The 27,176-nt window shown below is 42.3% G+C and overlaps 1 protein-coding gene across 5 annotated transcripts in view; it reads right to left on the reverse strand.

The window, feature by feature from the left end:
- Nucleotides 1-27,176, reverse strand: part of TTN (titin) — a 274,456-nt gene that overhangs the window by 28,536 nt on the left and 218,744 nt on the right. For all 5 annotated transcript variants that reach the window (XM_044242432.1, XM_044242430.1, XM_044242431.1 and 2 more), the window contains 17 exons: nt 26,051-26,338; nt 25,668-25,958; nt 25,290-25,577; nt 24,534-25,121; nt 24,338-24,442; nt 23,694-23,891; nt 23,309-23,605; nt 22,629-23,216; nt 22,235-22,537; nt 5,020-22,125; nt 4,140-4,436; nt 3,450-4,037; nt 3,063-3,365; nt 2,649-2,945; nt 998-1,285; nt 582-881; nt 7-309 (listed from right to left, as the gene is read on the reverse strand). In XM_044242432.1, coding sequence (XP_044098367.1) covers nt 7-309; nt 582-881; nt 998-1,285; nt 2,649-2,945; nt 3,063-3,365; nt 3,450-4,037; nt 4,140-4,436; nt 5,020-22,125; nt 22,235-22,537; nt 22,629-23,216; nt 23,309-23,605; nt 23,694-23,891; nt 24,338-24,442; nt 24,534-25,121; nt 25,290-25,577; nt 25,668-25,958; nt 26,051-26,338 — 22,428 coding nt within the window. The remainder of the gene's footprint in view (nt 1-6; nt 310-581; nt 882-997; nt 1,286-2,648; nt 2,946-3,062; nt 3,366-3,449; nt 4,038-4,139; nt 4,437-5,019; nt 22,126-22,234; nt 22,538-22,628; nt 23,217-23,308; nt 23,606-23,693; nt 23,892-24,337; nt 24,443-24,533; nt 25,122-25,289; nt 25,578-25,667; nt 25,959-26,050; nt 26,339-27,176) is intronic.

The raw sequence follows: 27,176 nt of genomic DNA on the forward strand, positions 1-27,176 counted from the left end.
ACTTACCGATTGGATCGGCAGCTTTGTAGAAGTCAGATGGTTCAGAAAATGGACCCTGACCAGCAGCATTTACAGCACAAACTCGGTATTGGTAGTCACTGTTTTCCGTTAGTCCGGTCACTTTCTCTCTGGTGTCACGGATCGTCTCCTTTAAGACTTTAAACCATGCTAGACTCTTCTTGTCTCTTTTCTCAAGGAAATAGCCGCTTACTTCACTGCCACCATCTGCAACTGGCCTGCTCCAGACAACAGTCATTGAATTCTTGGTAATCTTGGTTACCTCTGGTATGCCTGGAGGCCCAGGAGTAACTATTTAGAAAGAAAAAGGAAAAAATGAGTTTGAAGGATTGACATCACTGATAAATTCTACCTTTCAATCTTCAAATCCTATGCAAGAGTATAGTATAGTAGTTTCACTGACTATCCTTTCCCTTGTGACAAAGATGACAGTGAGGGGAGATGTGAGACAAAAGAAAACATTCTAAGAAAATCATTCTGAGAAAACATACAAGCTAGCAGAGTAATTCATTTGAAAAATTTCAAACATTCGATTTTAGTTTGCTGATGAACTCATGTCTCACCAAAGGCATTCTTTGCTACCACGGGATCAGATTCCAGTGGATCCCCAATTCCATATTTGTTTACGGCTCGAACCCGGAAGATGTATTCATTTCCTTTGATAATTTTGGTGGTTGTTATGATGCACTCTTCCAAATTTTCAGATACCATAGACCACACTACGCGGCTTGTCTCACGTTTTTCTACGATGTAGTGAGTGATTTTTGCACCACCATCATCCGCTGGAGGGCGCCAGAGAAGGGTTATTTTTTCAGCGGTGACCGTCTTAAATTCAATGGGACCACCTGGAGGTCCTGGTTTGTCTGTGAATGAAAAAATAAAACAATATGTCAGTCAGTACTTTTTAAAAAGCTACTAATTTAAAATTGCTGAGTTCTAGGCAACCAAAATATGACATTGGCCTATCAGCAGCACCTACCAAGGATCTGTACTCTGATGGTGGCCGAGGCTGAGCCCATGGCATTCCTTAGTTTTAGTTCATAGCTTCCACTATTCAGGCGACTTGCATCTTTGATGAGTATAGATGCAAGGTCGGTGGTATTTTCGACACACACCAGTGCATTGGTTTGTAACTCTTTATCATCTTTATACCACTCAATTGTAGGCTCAGGTTTGCCAGAAATGCCAGCTCTGAGCTTTACTGATGTACCTGCTCTGTATTTCACAACCTCTGTATATTCTAGAGGCAAATCAATTACAGGTCCACCTGTGGGAAAAACAGATGAGAAATATTTAAAAGATCACAAGGATGGAAAAAAATAATTGCAACATCAAAGCAAGGTCATTGGCTTTTACTAAGTAATATCTAAGTATATAATAGTTCTAATTTTATTTATTTATTATTTTAAACATTTAAATTTTAGAAGCCAGGCTTCTATCCAGATGGGGAATAAAGGTTGTGAGGAAGCTCTGTCCTTCGGTGACACTGTAGTAATCACACAGGCACTTTAGTGCCTTTGAAATGTATTTTAAAGTCTATCGGGTGTTTAATTTCTGGGACAGGATGGGATACGGTAGTGAGAACATCCTCGAAGAAGCTGCATTATACATTTTGTCTCATCCTAGGTTCTCCTTTCTTTTCCTCGGACTATCTCCTATTCTATTTTTCCCTATGCAGTTCACTGACATCCAACTTTGGGTCGTTCAAGTCTGACTCTTAAAGTCTGAGTTCTTTACTCACAGAGCTCTATATGTCACTGGACCGATTTTCTGCCAGGCTGCTCAGAACTTTTGAGAAACAGAACTAAATTTGACTTGTTTCACAGTCTCACAACAGTGTCCACAAAGCCTGATTCATAAAGAACAGCCCTGCGAGTCTGAGCATGAGAACAGGAGTGGATACTTTTTCCCGGACACCAGAGAGACTCCTTGAACACAGGGAACTTTTAGACAAGGTATCACAGGATATCTAACCCTCAAGAAATTTTAATTTTGAAACTTCTGTGAAGTTGAATGTGTTCCTGTTTTCCAGAATGGCCAAGTATTTTTTTTTTGGAATGACAACAACATAGAGAGAGTCCTGGAGTCTCTTTGAATTCCCACTCTACACTAATGAGCTTCTCCATGTTAGGGAAGTTACATAAGTGCTCTGAACCTCAGTTCCTGTTCTGTAGAATGGGCTAATGTTAGGGTTGTTAAAATTAAGGGAGAGAATTCATGAAAAATACCCAGTAAATTTTAGCTATTGCTAATACTATTATTGTTAATGCCTCTGTTTAGTTTTTTACTTATTTAAGGGTAATATTTTCTGTGCATTCAACCATGGTTTTAATTATTGACTCTGATAGTTTAAAATAGAAAAGGGAAAGTAGCAACTCATACCAAGCATTCTAACAGGTTGAATTTGGAAGGGACTTTAGATATGTGTTGTCCAAATCTCACATTTCACAGTTAAAGGAGCAGGAGATACTAAGGAATTCTCCTGAGACTCCTAGCTGTTGTACATACTTTCTTCTAAATATCTAATTAAGGTGCATAGTAAAAGATATTCTATAGATCAGGACTAGAAAAAGTATGGACAAACATTGAGTTAAATTGCTTTTGGGATTCAAAGTTCTAAAAATGCTTACCATAAGAATCAATGCAAGTAATGGGGCCTACAACCTCAGATGGATTGCTGACTGAACCAACGGCATTCCTCGCAAAGACACGGAATTCATACTGGGAATTCTGTGTCAAGCCAGAAACGATGAATTGAGTCTCGATAACATTGGTGAAGCTGGCCTTGGTCCATCGGCCATCTGGGAGGTCTCGTCTCTCAACAATGTAGCCCGTTATCTTGCTTCCTCCATCAAAAGCTGGTTGTTGCCATGAGAGACTGACAGAGTTCTTTGAAATATCGGTGATACGGACATTTCTTGGAGGCTCTGTGGTAAGAAGAGAAGGCAAGTCAGTGGAACTTGCGTCAACATTATTTTGCTTTGCAGAAATAAGAGTTGCATTTTTAAGTAGTCTGAATCCTCCTCCCCATGAAAAATACATACCACAGGCATCAATGGCTAGGACTGGTTCAGAAGGATGGCTGGGTTTTCCAATACCAGCAGCATTTTCTGCATATACTCTGAATTCATAAATAAGTCCAGCACTGATTGTTGTGACTTTGAAATGAGTTGTGCGGATGACCAATTTGTTGGCTTTTTGCCATAAAATACTGTTTCTGTCTTTCATTTCCAGGTGATAGCCAATAACTGGACTGCCTCCATTGGACACTGGTTCATGCCAGCCCACGGTGATGCTTTCTCGAGTAACATTAGTGACCCATGGTGTAGATGGTGGTCCAGGTGTTGCTACAGAAGAGAGAAATCCCTTAGGTTAATACAGAGACTTAAATAAAATAAAAACCTGGGATCTTTAAAAAGTTTGCAACTTACTGTATGGTAGTTTGACAAGCACACATGCTGAATCTACGTGATCGCTGATGCCGAAGCGGTTTTCTGCCTTGATGCGGAATTGGTATTCTTCTCCTGTGGTCAGCTTCATGATTTTAATCGTGGTCCTTGCAACTGTTGTAGACACTTCAGTCCATACTGCCGTACTTGTCTCTCTCTTGAGTACAATGTAATTAGTAACTTGACTTCCGCCATCATACTTAGGTGGCTCCCATTTGAGAGTCACACTTTCTTCTGTTATATCGCTAATAACAACAGGGCCAGTTGGGGGACCAGGCCTGTCCAGTACAATGATGTTAATGAAAGCTTTGGTTGTTCCACTGGAGTTGGCAGCAGTGATCTTGTATCTTCCAGCATCAGTGGTAACGCTTTCTTTGAGATTGATGGTCAGGTTCTCAGCAGTAACCTCAGTATTAAATCTCATGGTTGCCTTTAGGGGGACACCATCTTTTGATAAGGTCACTTTGGGCAATGGTTTTCCAGAAATTGGAATGTCAACTTTAAGGTTTGAACCAGCTCTCACGTATACAGTATGACTTGGGAAATTCTTCATATCAATTTCGGGTGGTTCTGAAAAATAAGCATACAGTAGATGAAGGTGAAAAAGGGTCTCTTAAAATGAAATCAACACAAACCATCTGAAATTTTGCTTCTACGTAAAATTAGACATACCTAGTTGTTCCTTAATAAGAACAGGAAGCAGAAGCTCTCTTGGGTCGCTCAGACCAGCTTGATTTTCCGCAGACACCCGGAAAAAGTATTCAGAGTTCTCTCTCAGACCAGAAACAATGTGATGGGTTGACTTGACCACCGCACATCTCACCCAATTTTTCTGTCCCTTTTCTAGTGCTTCAACAACATAGTGTACAATCCTGCTTCCACCATCGTGTTCTGGCTTCAGCCAGGTCAGGGAAACACTATCTCTGGATATACCTGTTACTCCAAGTTTTTCCGGTGGGCTTGGTTTTTCTAAGAAAGTAAAACACCAGAAAAAAGGGAATATTACAACATTTTTTCCCCATGTGTTCTTTCTGCATTGTCAAAGAAAACTTTTAAATGAAGCCCACATTCTTCCTCTGATTTGAGTCTGTCTTACTTTTTATATAACTAGTTTGGGTTCTGAGCCAAGTGAAGCTACCCCAAGCTTTGTCATTACATGTCATAGTATGTGGTAGTATCCAAATTCAAATTAAGTGTCAAGTGACTAGATTAAATAGTAAAATTTATCTCAAATTTATCCTGGGTATAAAAGCGAGGAATAAGATGAACAATCTTCATAATACAGTTTCTGCACACATGCCATAGATATGTGCAGTCAAATTCAGTTATATTTAAATTCAACATATATGATCTACTTCTAGCTTTGTAAATTTCCACATTTTTTTAATCAACAAAGAACTTCCTCTATTAGAGATTTCATGTCATGCTACAGTATGAATTGAGGTGTGAAGCAAAAGCATTTTAAATTAAGTGAGACTAATTAGAATGATTCACAGTATTCTAAGAAAATTAATATAGATATATATAAATGTTCTTTGTTCTTAAAGCATACCTGTTATTTTTACTCCTTCCTTTGTTTCAGCTGGTACACCAACACCAAACTCATTCTCTCCAGATACTCGGAAGTAGTAAATCGCCCCTTCTTGTAAGTTGGTGATTTTGTAGGAGAGGCGGTTACAATTGTTGGTCACAGAGACCCATGCTTTCTTACTGGCCTCACGTTTTTTTATGTGGTAATTCTTCACTGGTGCTCCGCCATCATTTTCAGGAACATCCCAGGATAACACTGCAGACTCTTTGGTTATATCATGTACAGTGATATTGGTTGGAGGACCAGGAGAATCTAAAACTTTGACAACTAAGGTCAGTGAAGCAGCATTCACAATATTCTGAATTGTTAACGTGTATTTTCCAGAATCATTTCTGTTTGCATTTTCGATAGTAAGTGACGTACGAGAGTCTGTGGAATCAATATAAGCTCTAGCACGGAGGTCACTGTCTGGCTTACTCCACATGACACTAGGTGCTGGTCTTCCCCGGAAAGGTACGGTCATGGTAAAGGAGGTGCCGGCCTTGACAATCAAGGTCTTCTTCATTTCACTGTCAAGATCAAATACAGGTTCTTCTTCTCTTTCTTTTGCTACCTGGGGATCGGTACTATCGCTGGGATCACTAGCACCGACCTTATTGACAGATCTTACTCTGAAAACATACTCGGCTCCTGTTGTTAGTCCACCTATGGTATATTCTGTGCCTCTTAAGTTCTGAATGGCGGTCTCCCACTCAGTTTCATCAGATTTCTTATATTCTACAGTGTATCCTGTTACTGGGGCCCCACCATCAAACAAGGGCTTAACCCAGCTAATAGTTATGTTTGTCTTGCCTGAGTCCACAATTTTGGGTTTGGATGGAGGAGATGGCAAGAACACTGGATCTTCTGCCCGAATTAAGGGAGAGGTTTCACTTGGAAGGCTCAGGCCAGCAGCATTTTCTGCGTAAACCCGGTACTCATATTCACATCCTTCCCGAAGCCCAGTTGATTTCACTCTCAGGTCATAAACTGGTTTTTTGTTTACACGTACCCATCGTAGGCTGTTTTTCTCTCTCCTTTCAATTATATATCCAGAGATTTCACTGCCTCCGTCACTCTCCGGTCTCGACCAGCAAAGGGTCATGGATTCTTTGGTCACAGATGTAATTTCCAAAGAAGTAGGTGGACTTGGAACAGTAAACGGATCTAGTGCCTTTACTGCCACGCTCTCCAGGGACTCACCAACACCATATTTATTAACACCTGTTACTCTAAAGATGTATTCGTTGCCTTTGAGTAACTTGGTTACTTTACAGGATGTTGTCCTTAATTCTCCTTCACATATTGTCCATGCGAGGCGGCTTGTTTCACGCTTTTCTACGATGTAATAGTCAATATCTGCACCACCATTTTCTTGGGGCGGTCCCCAGGAAAGCGAGCATTTCTCAGCTGTGAGGCCATTTATTTCAAGCGGTCCTGCTGGTGGGCCAGGCTTATCAAGTACCTTGCAGTTAACTGCCATAGACCGAGTTCCTGCAACGTTCTTCAGTGTTAGTACGTACTGCCCAGTGTCTCGTCGGATACAGTCTTTCACTGTTAACGAGGTGCTATAGTCTGTTGAGACAATTTCTGTTCTTGCTCTTTCTTCAATTTCTACCCCATCCTTGGCCCAGGAAATCACTGGCAGAGGTCGCCCTGCGATGTCTGCATTTATCTTAAGGACCTCTCCAGCTTTGACAACAATCACATCTCGGAACTTGACATCCATCATAATTCTTGGAGCCTCAACATCATCTTTAACTGTAATAGGCCCAGTGGATTCAGATGGTTCACTAACTGAGTCAGCTGCATTCCTTGCAAAAACCCGGAATTCATAACGCTGATCTTCAGTAAGTTCGGTGACTTCAAAGTATGTTTCTTGTACGTTAGTAAAATTGCACTTCAGCCACCGGCCATCTGGTAGTTCTCTACGTTCGATAATATATCCTGTGATCTTAGCGCCACCATCATAATGTGGTTTAGACCATTTAAGTGACACTGATTTTCTGGTGATATTTGTGACTTCAGGTTGTCCAGGAGGGTCACAAGGGTCTCTTGCAGGGACTGGTTCACAAGACTTACTGCATTTACCAATTCCAGCAATGTTCTCAGCATATACACGATACTCATACATCAGTCCTTCATCAAGGCCTGAGACTTTCATTTGTGTATCAGCGATGAGGATTTTATTTGCTTTTGACCAAAGAATGCTGCTCCTCTCTTTATATTCAAGGTGATAGCCAATTACTTGACTTCCTCCATCATTAACAGGCACTTGCCAGCTTACAACCATGGTAGATTTTGTGGCATGCACAACTTTAGGAGTACCAGGAGGACCTGGAGGGCTGAATGGATACTCTGCAACAACGGGTTTAGATTCACTGTAGGAGCTCTTGCCATAGCGGTTTTCTGCACAAACACGGAACTGATACTCACTTCCTGTTGTCAGACGAACTATTTTAATGGACGTTCTTGCAACTGCCTGTGAAACTATGTGCCATGTGGTAGAAGTGGTTTCTCTCTTTTCAACGATATAATTGCTAATTTGGCAGCCACCGTCATATTCTGGAGGATTCCAGGAAATCGTTATATTGTCACAACTAACCTCATCAATATGAACAGGTCCCGGAGGGCCTGGTTTGTCAAGGACAATTACAGTTATAGGAACTGTTATGGATCCAGCACTGTTGGAGACACATAATTCATAAGTGCCAACATCTTCCCTGGAAGCTTCCTTGATAGATAGTGATGTTACAGTCTTTGAAGAAGAAATATTGACCCTTGTGGTTTCTTTAAGAATCTGACCATCCTTTTTCCAGCTTACGGTAGCTTGAGGTCTCCCTTTAAATGGAACATCAATCTTAAGTTGGTCTCTAGCCTTTACATTGAAAGTATTGTAAGGAAGCTCGATGGAAGGCTTTATTTCAATATCCCTTGCGATTACTGGCACTCCGAGTTGTCTCGGATCACTTCTTCCTTTTTCATTGACGGCAGCTACCCTGAAGGTATACTCTTCTCCCATAGTTAAGCCAGATATAGTTGCTTCTAGAGTCTTAACTTGTGTGCAAGTGCTCCATTTTTCACTCCCTTTAGTCTGCATTTCAACTACGTAGCCAGTAATTTTGCTGCCACCATCACTTTCTGGCTTCTCCCACTTAATTGTAGCTGTGTTACGGGTCACATCAACAAGAGTCACTCTTCCCGGGGGGAGGGGTGGTTCAGAAACTTTAACGGGTTCCCTGGTTTCAGCAGGCAAACCAATCCCATATTCATTGGAAGCCAAGACTCGGAAGTAGTAAGAACATCCTTCTTGTAGATTTTCAATTTTAAAAGAGTTCTTTGTGCAGTTGTTTGTAACAGTAGCATATGCTTTTCTTGTAGTTTCTCGTTTCTCAACAATGTAGTTTGTAATCTTAGCTCCACCATCAATAAGTGGTGGCTCCCAGGACAGCGTCACCGAGTCTTTTTTTACTTCTCTTACATTCAAATTCACAGGGGCGCTTGGTGAGTCAAGAACTCTGACGTTAACGAAGGCTGTTTTGGAACCACTGTTATTTTCTAGTGTCAGATTATACCGACCACTATCAAATCTGGTAACGTTATCAATTACCAACATTGTATAGGAGCTGGTCACCTCGATCTGGGCCCTCTCTGTGAGAGTGCCTTCGGCCTTTTCCCATTTAACTTCAGGTTCTGGTCGACCTTTGATTGTGACAAATAAGCGTAAAGTAGTACTTGCCCGCAGAACAACCACCTTTCTGAGATCAGCATCAAGTTCTATTTCTGGTGGCTCTAGCCTCTCTTTAGCAACAACTGAGCCAGGTATGGTTGCAGGTTCACCTACACCTTCAGAATTGATGGCACAAATGCGGAAGTTATACTCAGTATTTTCTTTAAGCTTGGTCACTGTGAACTGCTTTCCTTGTAATCCTGTCGGTGGAGTGCAGGTTGTCCATTCATCAGCAGAGGCTTCTTTGACCTCCACCACATAGCCCTTAACAGGTGCACCACCATCATAAATTGGCTTATTCCATGCCAGGGAGACAGAAGATCTGGAAGTATCTGTCACCTTTGGATTACTTGGTGGACCTGGTGGATACAAGGCATCACATGCACGATAGAAAACTGAAGGCTCGCTAGGTTCACCCACACCAGCTGCATTTTCGGCAGCGACTCTGAACTCATAGGAATGACCTTCGGTAAGGCCAGTTACTCTGAATCGGAGATCTGTTAGAGTTTTCTTGTTGCACTTGGTCCATCTAATGCCTTCCTTATCTCGTTTTTCAAGAATGTAGCCCTCAATTTCGGCACCTCCATCATCCACTGGGCGTGTCCATGTTACTACCATAGAATCTTTGGTGATTGCTGAGGCTTCAGGCGGTGAAGGAGGACCTGGTGGCTTATACGGATTACAGGCTATAACAGGCTCAGATTCCAGGGGCTCTCCAATTCCGTATTTATTCACAGCCATGACGCGGAAAATGTACTCATTACCAGGAAGAAGTTTAGTGACTTTGTAGTTAAGGGCCTGTACCTCCATTGAAACCTGGGTCCAGGAGAGTCTGCTTGTTTCTCTCTTTTCGATGATGTAATGTGAAATACTAGCGCCACCATCCTGTAAAGGTGGGTTCCATGCCAGATAACATTTCTCAGCAGTAACTCCAGAAACCTTCAGAGGACCTTCAGGGGGCCCTGGCCTGTCGAGTACCTTTACAGTGATTGGTATGGATTTTGTACCACCGACATTGCTGAGTTTCAGAATATACTGTCCTCCATCAGTACGTATACAGTCTTTGACAACAAGAGTGGTCTTTTGAATAGTAGATTTAATTTCCATCCTAGCAGTTGTTTCTTCAAGCTCTTTGCCATCTTTTGACCAAACAATATCAGGTATAGGCTTGCCGCGGATATCAGCTTCGAGGACAAAAGTCTCTCCTGCACGAACGACGATTACATCTTTGTATTTTGGATCCAGTGAGGCATTTGGTGCATCAATTTCATCTCTGGCAGTAATAGCACCAGTGCTTTCAGATGGTTCACTAAAGTTGCCAGCTGCATTTCTTGCAATTACTCTAAATTCATATCTTTGGTCTTCTACAAGTCCACTCACTGTAAATTCTGTTTCTAACACATTGGTAAAGCTGGCTTTCATCCAGCGGCCATCAGGTAGATCTTTCTTTTCTACAATATAACCTGTTATCTTGCTACCACCATCATAGGCAGGTTTCTTCCATTTCAGTGTAACGTTGTTTCTTGTAATAACAATGGCTTCAGGGCGACCAGGTGGGTCACATGGATCACGAGCAACAAAGCATTCTGAGACTTTGCTAGGCTTGCCAATGCCAACGATATTTTCAGCAGAAACTTTAAACTCATACTCAAGGCCTTCATCAAGCCCAGTTGTTTTGAATTTGGTGTCTTGAATGGGAGTCTTATTTAATTTGACCCATAAAATGCTGTTCTTTTCTTTCTGTTCAAGATGGTAGCCAATCACTTTGCTTCCTCCATCATGAACTGGCTCGTGCCACTGCACAATCATCTGATCTTTTGAAATGGATGTCACAAAAGGAGTTCCAGGTGGCCCAGGTTCTTTAAATGGATATTGTACGATAACTGGTTTAGAATCCAGAGGGGCGCTCTTTCCATACCTGTTTTCTGCAAAAATTCTAAACTGGTACTCTGTGCCTGTTTTCAGTTTGGTTATTTTAATTGTTGTTCTTGCAACTGTTGCTGACACCATCTGCCAAGTGGTGGTAGTTGTATCTCGCTTCTCTACAATGTAGTTGCTTATCTGGCAGCCACCAGTGTAGGCTGGAGGTTCCCAAGAGATAACAACAAAGTCTGCACTAACTTCGTCAAACCGAACTGGTCCAACTGGAGGTCCGGGCTTTTCCAAAACAATGATGCTGAGGTTTTCTGTTGCCGTACCTGCACTATTTGTTGCTGTTATAGTGTATTTTCCAAAGTCATCTTTGTTACTTTCTTTAATGTGCAGCATCGTTGAAGTGGCTGTTTCTTCAACATTTACTCTTGTTGTCTGTTTAAGAGGCTCACCGTCTTTGACCCATGAAATGTTAGGTCTCGGTCGTCCGATAACTGGAATTTCAATTTTAAGATCTTCTCCAGCTTGGACAGTATATGTGTTAAACGGTAACTTAAAGCTAGGCTGTATGGTCAAATCTTTGGCTATGACAGGAACACCAAGCACTCTTGGATCACTTTTTCCTTTCTCATTGTAAGCCTTGACACGGAACTGATATTCTTGTCCAGAACTCAAACCAGTAATCACGGCATTACAGACTTTGGATTCAGCCACAACACTCCATTTTTCTGTTCCTTTGGGCTGCATTTCAACAACATAACCCAAGACTCTGCTGCCACCATCATGTTCAGGTTTCTCCCACATCAGCGATGCACTGGTCTGGGACACATCTGTGAGTGTCACTTTTCCTGGCGGGGAAGGAGGTTCAGCGGCTTTCACAGCATCAACGGTTTCCACTGGAACACCAACTCCAAATTCATTTTCAGCCATAACTCTAAAGTAATAAATGGCTCCTTCTGTAAGGTTCTCAACTTTAAAGCTTGTTTTGTTGCATTTACTACTCACGTTAGCATATGCTTTTCTGGTTGACTCACGTTTGTCAATAACATAGTTCTTCACCTTTGAACCGCCATCAATGATGGGTGGTTCCCATGCCAGCAGGACAGAATCTTTTTTCACTTCTTTGACTGCCAGATTCTGTGGTGGCCCTGGGGTGTCCAGAACTTTCACAGTTACAAAAGCAGACTTAGATCCGCTGCTGTTTTCCAGCTTGAGAATGTATTTTCCAGCATCATTTCTATCACAGTTATCTATTGATAGCTGGGTATAGTTTACTCCCTTTTCAATTTGGACCTTATCTGTGAATTCACCTTCCTCTCGAGACCAAGTGATCTCAGGTGTTGGGCGACCTTTGAATGGAATGTGAATTCTGGCAGATCCACCAGCCCTTACAACTATTCCTTTCCTTAATTCAGAGTCAAGGTCAAGTTCGGGTGCTTCAAGTTTATCTTCTGGTTTCACGGTACCGGGAACTGATGCAGCCTCACCTACGCCAACTTTATTGAGGGCAGAGACTCGTATTTTATACTCTTGGTGCTCAACGAGTTTTGAGATTTCAAATCGCGTGGTTTTCAGGCCAGTCTGTGGAGTAACTATTTGCCACTCTTCTTCATCTGCTTTACAGATTTCTACTACATATCCTATGATCTCACTGCCACCATCATAGATGGGCTTACCCCAGGCAAGTGTAATTGAATTTTTAGTGGTGTCTACAATGTGTGCGTTGGTGGGTGGGCCAGGTTTGAACACAGGATCACAAGCCTTATAGTAAACTGTAGCTGGACTTGGTTCTCCAACTCCAGCAGCATTTTCTGCAGAGACTCTGAATTCATACTCATGATCTTCTGTTAATCCTGTTACTCTTAGACGCAAATCTGTAATGCGGCGTTTATTACATTTTATCCACCTTATGCCACTTCTGTCTCTCTTCTCTACAATGTAACCAATAATCTCACTTCCACCGTCACTATCTGGACGGTTCCAACAGACAGTCATGGAGTCCTTGGCAATGTTGGTGACTTCCAAGCTTTTTGGTGGTCCAGGAAGCACAAACGGATTTTTCATTAGTACTGGTGCGGATTCCAAAGGCTCTCCAACACCATATTTGTTTACAGCCATTATGCGGAAAATATATTCATTCCCTTCTAAGAGTTTGGTAACTTTCAGAGAATTGGTCACAACTTCTGAAGCAACAACAGTCCAGGCAAGTCGACTTGTTTCTCTCTTTTCAACAACATAATGAGAAATATCACTGCCACCATCTTGAAGTGGTGGAGACCATGTTAAAGTGCATTTTTCAGCAGTGACTCCAGTAACCTGGACTGGCCCTTCTGGAGGTCCTGGTCTATCCAACACTTTTACGTTTACTGGGAATGACTTGGAACCTGCAACATTGGAAGCTCTTAAAATATACTGTCCACCATCAATCCTAATGGCATCCTTTACAATAAGTAAAGCCTTGAAATCTGTGTTCTTTATTTCACATCTGGCAGACTCTTCAATTTCCTTATCTCCTCGTAACCACTCTATGGTTGGTAGGGGCTTTCCGTGGACATCAGCCTCAAGCCTGAACGTTTCTCCAGCATTCACCACAATTGTGTCTCTGAATTTCGGATCCATTGAAATTCTGGGAAGTTCAACCTCATCCCTGGCGGTTATTGGTCCGGTACTGTCGGAGGGTTTACTTATTGCACCAGCCGCATTCTTTGCAATGACTCTGAACTCGTATCTTTGGTCTTCAGTAAGACCAGACACGGTAAATTGAGTTTCAATGACATTTGTAAAGCTGGCTTTCATCCAGCGACCCTCAGGCAAATCACGTTTCTCTACAATGTAACCTGTAATCATACTTCCACCATCATAAACAGGTTTGGTCCACTGTAAAGTGATCTCATTTCTTTTAACCATTATTGCTTCTGGTGTTCCTGGTGGGTCACAGGGATCTCTGGCTACATAGCATTCGGAATTCTTGCTTGCTTTACCTACACCAACAATATTTTCAGCATAAACTCTGAATTCATATTCAATGCCCTCTTCTAGATTGACTGCTTTAAACTGAGTGTCATGAATAATATTTTTGTTGACTTTTGTCCACAAAATACTATTTCTTTCCTTTTTCTCAAGGTGGTAACCTATGACTGGGCTTCCACCATTATTGATTGGTTCATGCCACTGAACAACCATGGAGTCCTTGGAAATGGCTGTGACAAATGGGGTGCCTGGAGGGCCTGGTTCTTTGTAGGGATATTGAGCTACAATTGGATCCGACTCCAAGGCAAAACTTTGTCCATATCTGTTTTCAGCAAATATTCTGAATTGGTATTCTGTACCAGTTTTCAGTTTGGTCACTTTCAGTGTGGTTCTGGCAACAGTAGCAGAAACAGTATCCCATACTGTGGTGGTTGTGTCTCTTTTCTGAACAATGTAGTTGGTGATCTGGCAGCCCCCTGTATATAATGGGGGATTCCAAGATAACGTAATACTTTCAGCACTGACTTCATCAAATTTAACAGGTCCTTTTGGAGGATCAGGTTTATCTAGAGTTATAATTTCAATGGATGCTGTTTTCTGACCTACAACGTTAGCCACTGTGATTCCATAATGTCCACCATCATCCTTATTAGTTTCTTTAATGCTAAGTACGGTGAGGTCAAGTGAATCGGTAACATTGACTCTTGTGGTCTGCTTCAGTGGAAGACCATCTTTAGTCCAGGTAATGGTTGGCTTAGGACGTCCAGAAATTGGCACTTCTATTTTCAAATCTTGGCCGACCTGTACACTGTAATTGTTGAATGCAGGTCTTACATCTGGCTCAATGACCAGATCTTTGGCAACTATTGGAACTGCAAGCGACCTAGGATCACTTCTTCCCTTTTCATTTACGGCAACAACTCTAAAGAGATACTCTTCTCCCTGAGTTAGGTTAGTAATTACTGCTTCAAGGGACTTGACTCGAGCACACTCTGACCATTTCTCGCTGTGTTTAGCTTGCATTTCCACAATATACTGAATGATTTTACTGCCACCGTCATGTTCCGGCTTTGTCCAACTCAAGGAGACACTGTTTCTGGTGACATCATCCACAGTTATTTTTCCTGGAGGTTGTGGGACTTCTGCAACCTTAATAGGATCAGCAGTGTGGGCAGGAAGGCCGATACCATACTCGTTCTCAGCTGTGACTCTAAAGTAATAACTGCTGCCTTCTTGGAGTTGATCAATCTTCCAAGAATTCTTATGGCAGTTTGTTACCACCGCAGCATATGATTTTCTTGTGGCCTCACGTTTCTCAACGATGTAATTTTTTATTTTGGATCCTCCATCCAACAGAGGAGGTTCCCATGTAATTGATACCGAGTCCTTAGTGATTTCTGTGACTTTCAGGTTAACAGGTGGACTTGGTGTGTCCAGGACTCTCACTGTAACAAAGGCAGACTTTGTTCCACTGCTGTTTTCTAATGTAAGAGTGTATTTTCCACTATCGTATCGGTTGACATTGTCAAGAACAAGAGAGGTGAAACTGCTAGTGACATCAATTATAGCTGCATCTCGGATTTCACCATCCATCTTCCCCCATTTCACTTCTGGTGTAGGACGGCCTTTAATAGGAACAAAGAGTCTTAAGGAGCCACCGGCCCTTATATTTATAATTTTCCTCAGTTCTAGGTCAAGTTCAATATCTGGTGCTTCTAATTTTTCTTCAACTACAACAGGTCCAGGGACATCAGCATGTTCTCCAACTCCGGCTTTATTAACAGCACAGATACGGAAATTGTATTCATGCTTTTCCAACAGCTTTTCTACTTCTATATTTGTTTTATTGATTCCAGTTGGTGGAGTGCACATGGTCCATTCACCAACACTCACGTCACATTTTTCAACAATGTAGCCTTGGATTTCACAGCCACCATCATATATTGGTTTGCTCCAAGAAAGGAAGACAGAAGATCTGGTAATATCTGTGACTTTGGGGTTGTTTGGAGGTCCCGGTTTATAAATAGGATCACAAGCCTTTTGGTAAGCAGAAGGTGGGCTTGGTTCACTAAGTCCAGCAGCATTCTCGGCTGAGACTCTGAATTCATAATTGTGGTTTTCTAGGAGTCCAGTTACTCTCAAGCGCAGTTCCCCAATCAGGCGTTTGTGGCATCTTGTCCATCTAATGCCCTCCTTATCCCGTTTTTCGAGAACATATCCAAGAATTTCACTGCCACCATCAGATGCTGGTCTTTCCCATACAACGATCATTGAGTCCTTGGTCACTGTTGTGATTTCTGGAGCCTTTGGTGCATCTGGCACTACGAATGGATTCTTGGCAATCACTGGCTCAGATTCAAGAGGTTCACCAACACCGTATTTGTTGACAGCCATTATACGGAAGATATATTCATTGCCTTCGAGAAGCTTAGTAACCTTGCAGCTGAGAGTTTGCACATTGGCATCAACCAGAGTCCAAACTAAGCGGCTGGTTTCTCTCCTCTCCACAATATAATTTATGATGTCACTCCCACCATCCTGTAGTGGGGGTTTCCAACCTAGTGTGCATTTTTCTGCTGTCACTCCTGATATGAGAACAGGTCCCTCTGGTGGCCCTGGTCTATCAAGAACTTTGACATTCACAGTAACTGATCTCTCCCCTGCAACATTTTGGGCCTTCAGTATGTAATTTCCACTGTCGGTGCGTGCTGCATCCTTTACACTGAGACTGGTGGCAAAGTCAGTGCTCTTTATTTCTAATCGAGCTGTATTTGAAAGCTCCTGGTCACCTTTTACCCACTGAATGGTCGGTATTGGTTTGCCATGAACATCTGCATCAATCTTGAACGACTCACCAGCATGAACCACAATTGTGTCTTTGTATTTTGGATCCATACTTATTCGTGGTGGCTCTACCTCATCTCTTGCTGTTATTGCTCCTGTGCTTTCTGAAGGCTCACTAAACACTCCTGCAGCATTTCGAGCTATAACCCGGAACTCATATCTATGATCTTCAACTAGGCCAGTTACTTCAAACTGAGTGTCAATGACATTTGTAAAACTGGCTTTCATCCAGCGGCCCTCAGGCAGTTCTTTCTTCTCTACAATATAGCCAGTGATCTTGCTTCCACCATCGTAAGTGGGTTTCTTCCACTGGAGAGTCACAGAATTTCGTGTGACAATAATCGCCTCTGGCCGCCCTGGTGGATCACAGGGGTCACGAGCCATGTAGCATTCTGACACCTTACTTGGCTTGCCGATGCCCACGATGTTCTCTGCAGAGACTCTAAACTCATATTCAATACCTTCGTCGAGGCCAGTCGTTTTAAACTTGGTTTGAGGGATGGGTGTTTTATTCAACTTCACCCAGAGGATACTATTTCTTTCCTTGCGTTCCAGGTGATAGCCAATGACTTTGCTACCTCCATCACTAACTGGTTCATTCCAATGTACTTCCATGCTGTCCTTGGAGGAGAGTGTTACGAATGGTGTGCCAGGAGGACCAGGAACTTTGAAAGGATACTGGGCTATAACAGGCTCTGAATTGAGGTAGGTGCTCTTTCCATATCTGTTTTCAGCTGCAATCCTAAACTGATATTCACATCCAGTCTTTAATCTGCAAGCCTTTATTGTTGTCCTTGCAACAGTCGCTGACACAATCTGCCAGGTGGTTGTGGAAGTGTCCCGTTTTTCTACAATGTAATTATTGATAGAACTCCCACCATCATACTTAGGTGGGCCCCAGGAAAGAGTAATACTATCAGATGTCACTTCTTCCATTTTAACTGGTCCAGTTGGAGGCCCTGGTTTGTCAAGAACAATAATGTTCAAAGTTTCAGTAGCTTCACCAGCCGAGTTAGTCAGTTTAACTGTGTAATGTCCAACATCTTCTCGGCAGGCTTCCTTTATTGTCAGTAGTGAATTATTTTCTGTGCTCTCCGCATTTACTCTAGTTGTCTGCTTCAGTGGTACATCATCTTTATGCCAGGTAACAGCAGGTGTAGGACGTCCAATGAATGGAACGTCAACTTTTAGGTCTTCGCCTGCCAGTACAGTGAAAGTATTGAACAAGAGTTTGAAGGCTGGTGGAATAACAAGATCTTTGGCAATTACTGGCACACTCAGTTGTCTAGGGTCGCTGATGCCCTTTTCATTCTGAGCTGAAACACGGAAAGAGTATTCTTCACCCTGAATTAATCCAGTTATGGTGGCTTCAGTGACTTTGACTGTGGCACATGTGGCCCATTTGTCACTACCCTTGCTCTGCATCTCAACAATGTAGCCTAGAATTCGGCTGCCTCCATCATGCTCTGGTTTTTCCCAAGAGAGGGACACGCTGTTTCTGGTGACATCCACCAAAGTTATTTTTCCTGGAGGAAGGGGTCGTTCTGATGCTTTCACAGACTCTGCAGTTTCGGCAGGCAGCCCGATGCCGTATTCATTTTCAGCAAGAACCCTGAAATAGTAACTACACCCTTCTTGAAGCTGGTCTACCTTCCAGGACGTCTTGTGGCAATTTGTTGCAACTGTTGAATATGCTTTTCTTGTTGATTCCCTTTTTTCAACAATATAGTTCTTTATTTTTGAACCTCCGTCAAGAAGAGGAGGCTCCCATGTCAGTGTGACCGATGACTTAGTGACCTCCTTTATCTTGAGATCCTGTGGAGGTCCTGGTGTATCTAGTACTCTCACATTGACAAATGCAGACTTGCTGCCTGAGCTGTTTTCTACAGTTAGTATGTATTTGCCACTGTCGAATCTGTTTACATTTCCAATGATGAGCAGGGTGTAAGAGCTTGTGGATTCAATGCTAGCTTTATCTAAGGATTCTCCATGTTCCCGAGTCCACTTCACCTCAGGTGCAGGCCTGCCTTTGATCGGAACAAAAAGTCGGAGGGTGCAACAAGCTCTTATGGTAACAACTTTGCGCAGGTCAGCATCCAGTTCAATCTCTGGAGGCAGCATCCTTTCTTCAGCCTTTGGAGTTCCAGGAACAAGTGCAGGTTCTCCCATTCCTTCAGAATTCACAGCATAGATGCGGATTTTATATTCTTGATTCTCTATGAGGTTGGTGATGGTGTAAGAGGTTGCCTTGAGCCCAGCGGGTGGAGTGACAATCTGCCATTCATCTTCCTCTGGCAGGGCAATCTCAACAATGTACCCAGTGATTTCTGAACCACCATCGTAGATAGGTTTATTCCAAGCAATGGAGATGGATGATCTGCTTGTATCAAGAACACGCGGGTTACCTGGTGGGCCGGGCTTAAACACAGCGTCACAGGCTTTATAAAATGGACTGGTAGAACTTGGTGCGCTAATTCCAGCAGCATTTTCAGCCATAATCCTGAACTCATATTCATGTCCTTCTGTCAGTCCAGATACTTTATATCTTAAATCAGTAAGAGTTTTCTTATTGCATTTCACCCAGCGCTGCCCAGCTTTATCACGCCGTTCTACGATATAATTGATGATTTCACTTCCACCATCAGAGTCAGGATGTCCCCAGCAGACAACCATTGAATCTTTAGTAATAGCTGTAACTTCAGGGTTTTTGGGTGGATCAGGGGGTCCATAAGGATTAACTGCTACCATAGGCTCTGATTCCAGTGGCTCTCCAACTCCATATTTATTTACAGCCATGACGCGGAATATGTATTCATTCCCTTTCAAAAGTTTAGTGACCTTTAGTTTTGTCACTTGGACTTCTGAGGCTACATTTGTCCATGCCAATCTGCTGGTTTCACGTTTCTGAACTATATAGTGATCAATTTTGGCACCTCCGTCATCCAGTGGAGGCAGCCATGACAATACACATTTTTCTGCTGTCACTTCAGAGACAGCTAAAGGTCCTTCGGGTGGGCCTGGTCTATCAAGAACTTTGACATTGAAAATGTGTTTAGCAAACCCACCAGGATTCGTTGCTGTAAGGATATAGGCACCACTGTCCCTCCTTGATGAATCCTTATTTATCAGGTAAGTAGAGAAATCTGCAATTCTTATTTCTAACTTTGCTGTGCCTTCAAGCTCCTTTCCATCTTTGGTCCATTCCATTGTTGGTGGTGGGCGGCCTGAAACATCAGCTTCTAGCTTGAATGCTTCGCCTGCTTTTAATATCACCGTGTCTTTAAATTTAACATCCACCATTATCCTTGGTGCTTCAATGTCATCCCTGCATGTGATGGCATCTGATGGCTCAGACGGTGGACTAATAGCACCAGCAGCATTTTTGGCAATCACTCGGAATTCATAGGCAGCGTCTTCTGTTAGGCCACTGACTGTAAATTCATTCTCCAGAATGTTGCTGAAGTTGGCCTTTAGCCACCGTCCATTGGGAAGGTCTCTCTTTTCAACTATATAACTGGTAATTTTAAAGCCTCCAGTGTATTCAGGCTTAGCCCATTTAAGTGTCACTGTGTGTCTAGTAATATTTAGAGGAACTGGTTTCCCAGGTGGGTCTATGGGATCTAAAGCAAGCATGGGTTCAGATGGCTTGCTTGGCTTGCTTTTGCCAGCCAAGTTTTCTGCAATCACTCGGAATTCATAAGCAATACCATCTGTAAGTCCACTTGATTTGAAAATGTTGCCTGGTACTAATGCTTTGCTCACAGTCTGCCAGAGAATACCATTTCGTTCTTTTCTTTCAATGTGGTATCCTAAAATGGGGCTTCCGCCGTCAGAAAGAGGCTCATTCCAGCTAATTGTCATTGAATCCTTGGTAACTGCAGTCACCTGAGGGGTCCCAGGAGGCCCAGGAACCTTAAATGGATAGTTGGCAACTACAGAAGCGGATGTGATGCCTGGTCCAACTCCGTATCTATTTTGAGCTTTTACCCGGAACTGATACTCTACTCCAGTAGTAAGGCGAGTGGCTTTATAGGTAGTGCGAATGACAGTGGTTGCTAACTCAACCCATGTAGTACTGTCAGTCTGTCGCATTTCTACTACATAGTTGCTTATTGGTACACCTCCATCGTTCTCAGGTGGGTCCCAAGAGAAGGTTACAAAATCAGATGAAACTTCATCGAATTTGATTGGTCCAGTAGGAGGCCCTGGGATGTCATGGACTTGAATGGTGATGACATCACCAACCTCTCCTACAATGTTCCTTGCCGTTAATGGATAGGGTCCACTATCACTTCTTACACACTCATTGATATTTAAGATGGTTGAAGTGGCTGTATTTTCAAAATTAACTCTCTGTGTCTGTTTAAGAATCTGGTCTCCTTTTTTCCACGTAACGGTGGGCTTTGGCCGACCAAGCACTGGAATTTCCACTTTGATGTTCTCACCAGCTCTGGCGATGACTAATTTCTGATAAATGCCACGAAGATCCAACTCGGGAAGCGCTGTCTGCTCCTTGACAATGACGGGTCTGCTTTCTCTGGGGGCGCTTCTTCCTGCACTGTTCACCGCCATCACTTGGAATGTGTATTCTTCCCCTTCGGTTAGATTCTTCACCACGCATTCTAACCCCTTCACGGTGCTGATGTGGGTCCACTGGTCAGAGCCTTTTCTTTGGGCTTCGATCACATAGCCAGTGATCTTACTGCCACCATCGTGCTTTGGTTTAGGCCACGCCAGGCTGACTGTGCTTTTAGTTATGTCCATGATGTTCAGACTGTCTGGTGGTGACGGTGCTTCAGAGGCTTTCACAGGTTCTGTTGTTTCTGCTGGCTCACCGATTCCATATTCGTTTTCTGCCATCACTCTGAAGAAGTATTCGCATCCTTCTGACAAACCAGTAACTTTATATGTGCATTTATGGCACTTGGTGGTAACGGTGGAGTAAGACTTCCGTGTTGCTTCTCGTTTCTCCACAATGTAGTTTGTTATACGGGAACCCCCATCTATCAGAGGGAGGTCCCAGTGGAGGGTGACACTGTCCTTTGTGATGTCTGTAGGCCTCAGGTTAAGGACAGGTCCTGGGGTATCCAAGACTCTGACATTAACAAAGCCACTTTTCTTCCCAGCAGGGTTCTCAATGGTCATGACAAATTTACCAGTGTCGTATCTGTTACATTCCGGTATGATCAGAAGAGTAAAGGACTCCGTGTTTTCAATGTTAGCTCGGTTTTTAAGGTTGATGTCATCTTTAGTCCATGTCACTTCAGGAGCAGGGCGACCTTTAATTGGCACAAATATTCTAATACTGAGTCCTGCTCTAACAACAAGTGTTCTTCGAAGCTCAGCATCTAGTTCAAAATCAGGAGCCATTTCCCGTTCTACAATTTCAATATCTGGAATCATTGCTGGCTCCCCGATACCTGCATCATTGATGGCTCTGATTCTAAAATTGTATTTTTCTTTAGTCTGAAGATCAGGGACAACGAACTGAGTGATTCGGAGACCAGTTCCTGTTGTATCTTTTATCCAGGCCTCATCTCCTACTTTTTGATGCTCTACAATATAGCCAGTGATTTCAAGTCCTCCATCATAGTGAGGCTTGCCCCATGCTAAAGAAGCAGATTTTTTGGTAGTATCAGTGACACGTGCATTTGAAGGTGGGCCTGGGGGATCTGAAACAGAAGCAAAGACACGAAAGTGTATGTTAGGAGTTTGGCTTTTGGATAACTTTGCTAAAATAGTGGAATTCTCAAATGAGTGGTGTTAAAAAAAAATACAAACATGCTACGTCTTTCATCAGAACAGGTTTTGAAGCATCACTGGGTGGACCGATTCCTGCTTTGTTTTCTGCGCTGACACGGAATTCGTAGGTGTTTCCTTCTTGCAGTCCTGTTACTTTGCATCTCAGATCTGAAACTGGAGTCTTTGTTGCTCTCACCCATCGCAAGCTTTTCTTTTCTCTCCTTTCAACATGATATCCTGTGATTTCGCTACCACCGTCATCCACTGGTCTTTTCCAACTGACGGTGGCAGTGTTTTTAGTGACATTTGATATTTCAGGTTTTCCAGGAGGGCCAGGGGGACCTGAAAAGAAAGCAAATGTATGAGAAATCCATGCCTTGATAAACCGGGCTGCAAATGTTAACATGTCAGTTCCCTTATATGCTCTACGTACCAAATCTGTCCACCATTTTGACAGGTTCAGACTGTACAGGTTCTCCTTTCCCATATTGGTTTACAGCTGAGACCCGGAAGAGGTATTCATTTCCTTGGATAAGTTTGGTGGCCACATGCCTACAAGACTGAATATCTTCAGCAACCACTGTCCACAAAAGTCGACTGGTTTCTCTCTTTTCAAGAACATAGGACTTTATTGGTGAGCCACCATCCTCCAATGGAGGTGTCCACGTGAGTGTTGCTTTTTCAGCAGAAACATTACTGATTTCAATGGGACCTGGGGGACCAGGTACGTCGAGGACTGTTACCTTCACGTGTTCCTCCTTTGTGCCAAAAGGATTGGTAGCAGTAATGGTATATTCACCAGCATCTTTTCTAGTGGCATACTTGACAGTAAGCATGGAAGATGTTGGGGTTGAAGATATCTGAACAATATCTGATGGTCTCATGTCTTTTCCTGCCCTAGACCAACTCGACTTTGGAAGGGGCTTGCCAAGAATGCTAATGGCACTCAAAACAATGGTATCTCCTGCCTTAATTGTCAGCCCATCTTTTATTGTGGGATCAAGGACAATGGTTGGTGCCTCTGCAAAGAAAAAAAAATACATTTTAATCAGCAAAGAAAGGAGGCTTAATTTGTGATTTTTTTATGTGCATAAAAAGTAAAATTAGACCCACCATATTCATCCTTGCAAATAATGGTTCCTGTACTTTCTGATGGAGCACTGATAGCACCTGCTGTGTTCTTCGCTCTAACTCTGAATTCGTATTTTCCACCTTCAATGAGGTCAGTTACAGTAAAGGCACAATCTGGGACATTAACATGGTTGGCTTTAGTCCAAGATTTAGAGGGTAGATCGCGCTTCTCCACTATATATCCAGTCAACTTATGACCACCATCATATTTGGGTTCAGTCCAAATGAGGGTCACTGAATTCCTTGTTACATTAATAACCTCAGGTTTGCCAGGAGGATCTAAAGCAAAGCAAAAAAAGCCAGTTGAATACCAATTTTTTTTTCATGCAGAAAACACACCTGGGCTTTCCTTTGTATAATGACTTACCAATTGGATCAAGTGCCACAACAGGCTCTGAGGGCAGGCTTGGCTTGCCGACTCCTGCTAAATTGATTGCCATGACTCGGAATTCGTACTCAAGACCTTCGGTTAATCCTGTCACTTTGAAGTCTTTCATCCTAATAGGAGTCTTGTTAGCTCTCTTCCACAAAAGGCTGTTTCTCTCCTTGAACTCAATATGATACCCTACAAAAAAAAGAAAAGACCCAGTGAATTTGTCAATTCAGGTAGAAAATACTGATTTTTAAGTACACGTTTTTGGCCAAATGGTTTATACGTGGGCATAATATAAAATAAATAGTCATTCTTGCTGGGCTATACTCTTATTTCTAGGCACTTTTTTCCCCCTCTTGGTTTCTGTGTATTTATTGCACCTTCTGTTGAAAAATTCCAACTTAAAAAAATCACTATGAAAGCCTTTAACTATTAGGAGATTTCTCATTGAAATCAAGTGTTAACTTGATGTTTACTTCAGTACATTACTCATGCTTAATGTACTGAAAGGAAAAAATAATTGCTGTATTTGCAGATCGTGCTATAACAAAGGAGCATTCATTCAGCTTGTTTTTCAGGGAGGACAATTTGGAAGAAACATTAATGTAAAAGCTACAGGAGAAGATCAAATGAAATACCTGTAATGGGAGAACCACCAGTTTTCCTGGGGTCAGTCCAAGTTAGAGATACTGAATCATGTCTGACATCCACTATATTGGGTGGTGGGGGAGCATCAGGCACATCTAGGAAAAAGTAGATGATGCAAGATTTATAATAGGGAATTTTTCTCAAAAACATGTTTTGCTCTGTGTCTTCTGACTCTGAGACACTTACCAAATGGATGTTTAGCAACAATTGGCTCTGATTTCAGGCCTTCGCCTACACCATATTTATTTTCGGCACTGACCCTGAAGGTGTATTCCATGCCCTCATGAAGTCTGGTTACTCTGAAGGTGGTTTTCTGGACAGCTGAGGCACATGTCACCCACTTGTTGTTTACAGAATCTCTCTTCTCTAGGATATAGTTGGTGATTTCAGAACCTCCGTCATCCTTTGGAGGACCCCACTTTAAGGTCATGGCTTCTGCTGTGACTTCATCAAATTTGATTGGTCCTGTGGGGATGCCAGGCTTGCCAACAACTTTTATAGAGAGAGTTCCTTCCTTGGTGCCGGCAACGTTCTTCAGTGTGATTGTGTATTTTCCAGCATCAGATTTTTGGCAATCATATACCACAAGAGTTGTGTTAACTGCAGTTGACTCAACACTGACCCTTGTGTCAGTTGGTAGAGGATCTTCCCCTTTCTTCCAGGATACCGATGGAGCTGGCTTGCCTTTTATGGGGATCTTAAGACGGAAGTTGCTGTTTTCTTTAGCCAAGTAGCACAGATCAGGTATGTCCTTTAAGTCAAGGTCAGGAGCCACTGTAAAATAGCAGAGATAAATTATTGTCATTTTTCAGACCAGGCAATTTATTTTTTTCAGATCATTATAAATTTTAAAGGATTTTCAGAAAAGCCAGTAAGTAGGGCTCAAGAGTGTACTTTTGAGGACAATAAAGGGAAAATGAAGATGCATGACTAAAGGCTTACCAACATCATCCTTTGCCACAGCAGTGATTTCACTTGGGGTTCCTTCTCCATTTTCATTCTCAGCACTCACTCTGAAGGTATATTCCTTGCCTTCAATCAGATCTTTTGCAGAGTACTGTAAATTCATTGATTTCATAACACGTTGCCACTTATTGTCTTCAGTCAGGAAATCTACTACATATCCGGTAATTCGGCTGCCACCATCACTGCGAGGCTTTTTCCAGCCTATGCTACAAGATGACTTAGTTACAGATAGCACTTTCAGGTCCACAACTGGTCCAGGGGTTTCTAAAGCAATGAAGAAATGATAAGACTTAGCCCAAGATAACCAAGGTCAGAGGTCACTCAAAGTGATGGGATAGTAGGTCATTTGCTTACCGGAAGCTTTGACGGCATCACGTGTTTCCCCAGGATCCCCGATGCCATACTCATTTTCAGCAAACACTCTGAAGAAGTAGGATTTTCCCTCCTCCAAGTTAGACACTCTGAAGCTTGTTTTTGGGCACTCAGTTGTCACTGTAGACCAGGACTTCCTCTCTGCATCACGTTTTTCCACCACATAGTTGATGATGGGACTTCCACCATCAATAATAGGAGGATCCCAGGTAATATAAGCAGAATCTTTGGATATTTCCTTAACAGTGACATTGACAGGTGGCCCGGGAGTATCTGGACAAATCATGGGTAAATAAGAAATGAATATGTAAAAAATACATAGACTACATTTTTAACATATGATTGTTTTTTTCAAATCGACTTACCCAGCACTTTCACTACAATGGTATATTCCTTTTTACCACAGCTGTTCTCCAGAGTCAAGATATATTTTCCTGCATCATATTTGTTCACATTTTCACAGCGCAAGAAGGTATCAAAGTCTGTTGATTTTATGTCAAGTCCAATCCTTTCTCTTAGATTGACATTTGGTTTAGACCAAGTTATCTTTGGAGGTGGACGTCCTTTTACTGGTACATACAGTCTCATTGTAACTCCAGCACGTAATATGAGTGTTTTTCTCAAATCGGCATCGAGTTCTCCCTCAGGTGGGACTGTTTGAAGTAATAATTTAATGGTCAAATGTGTTTCCGAGGACTAGCCTTATCACTCCTAAAGTATGTTTCTTTTCCAGAACTGACTTCTAGGTCTTTAAAAAATTCTTAGTATGATCTTCAAAACTTCTGTATTTCAGTACTCTGTAGTGATTTTTGATCTTTCTATATTCTGATATCCTGTAGGCTAAGCCAAGTTTTCCCTGAAGGATCTCTACCTCCTCTTCTCCTTTTCTCATGAACTTCCATACTCTCAGACTCACTCTCTATTAAATATAGACAACTGATTCTTGGCTCACTTCCATTCTTGTTTTTCTTTTCTATATTCAGTGAAGGTTCTCTGGTGACACGCTGGCTCTCTTTCCTTATTTCATCATGGGAAGAAAAATACATAGAGGGTGAAGTATTTCACCAAGTAATTAAAAATAAAGGGAGAAATGGTTATGGGAGATAAGAAAATAGAAGAAATGGTGAAATGGAAATTAAGATGGAGAATCTACAATTACATACTTATGTAAAGGGGTAGATTAGAAGATGAAAAAAACATTAGAATGACAAATAGCTCATTACTTAGTTTAAAAAAATGCTATGTTTTCAGGATAAAATCCTATATTCCATATTCTTTTGAAGATATGAATTCTCATGTAAGTGTGAGTATGAAAAGCTTTTCAGCCACAGATCAGCTGGCATTCCATTTGATCTGTGTAGGATACCACGCAGTACCAACCCAGCTCTCCATTACAAGGTACTCCTAGAGCTACCAACTCTAATGCTCATAAATAAACAAATCTACCCGAGGGAGTTCTGTACTGACTTTCATAATATGACTGATGAGTAA

The sequence above is a fragment of the Neovison vison genome, chromosome 3 (genome assembly GCF_020171115.1).
Source record: "Neovison vison isolate M4711 chromosome 3, ASM_NN_V1, whole genome shotgun sequence".
Taxonomy (NCBI): Eukaryota; Metazoa; Chordata; class Mammalia; order Carnivora; family Mustelidae; genus Neogale; species Neogale vison.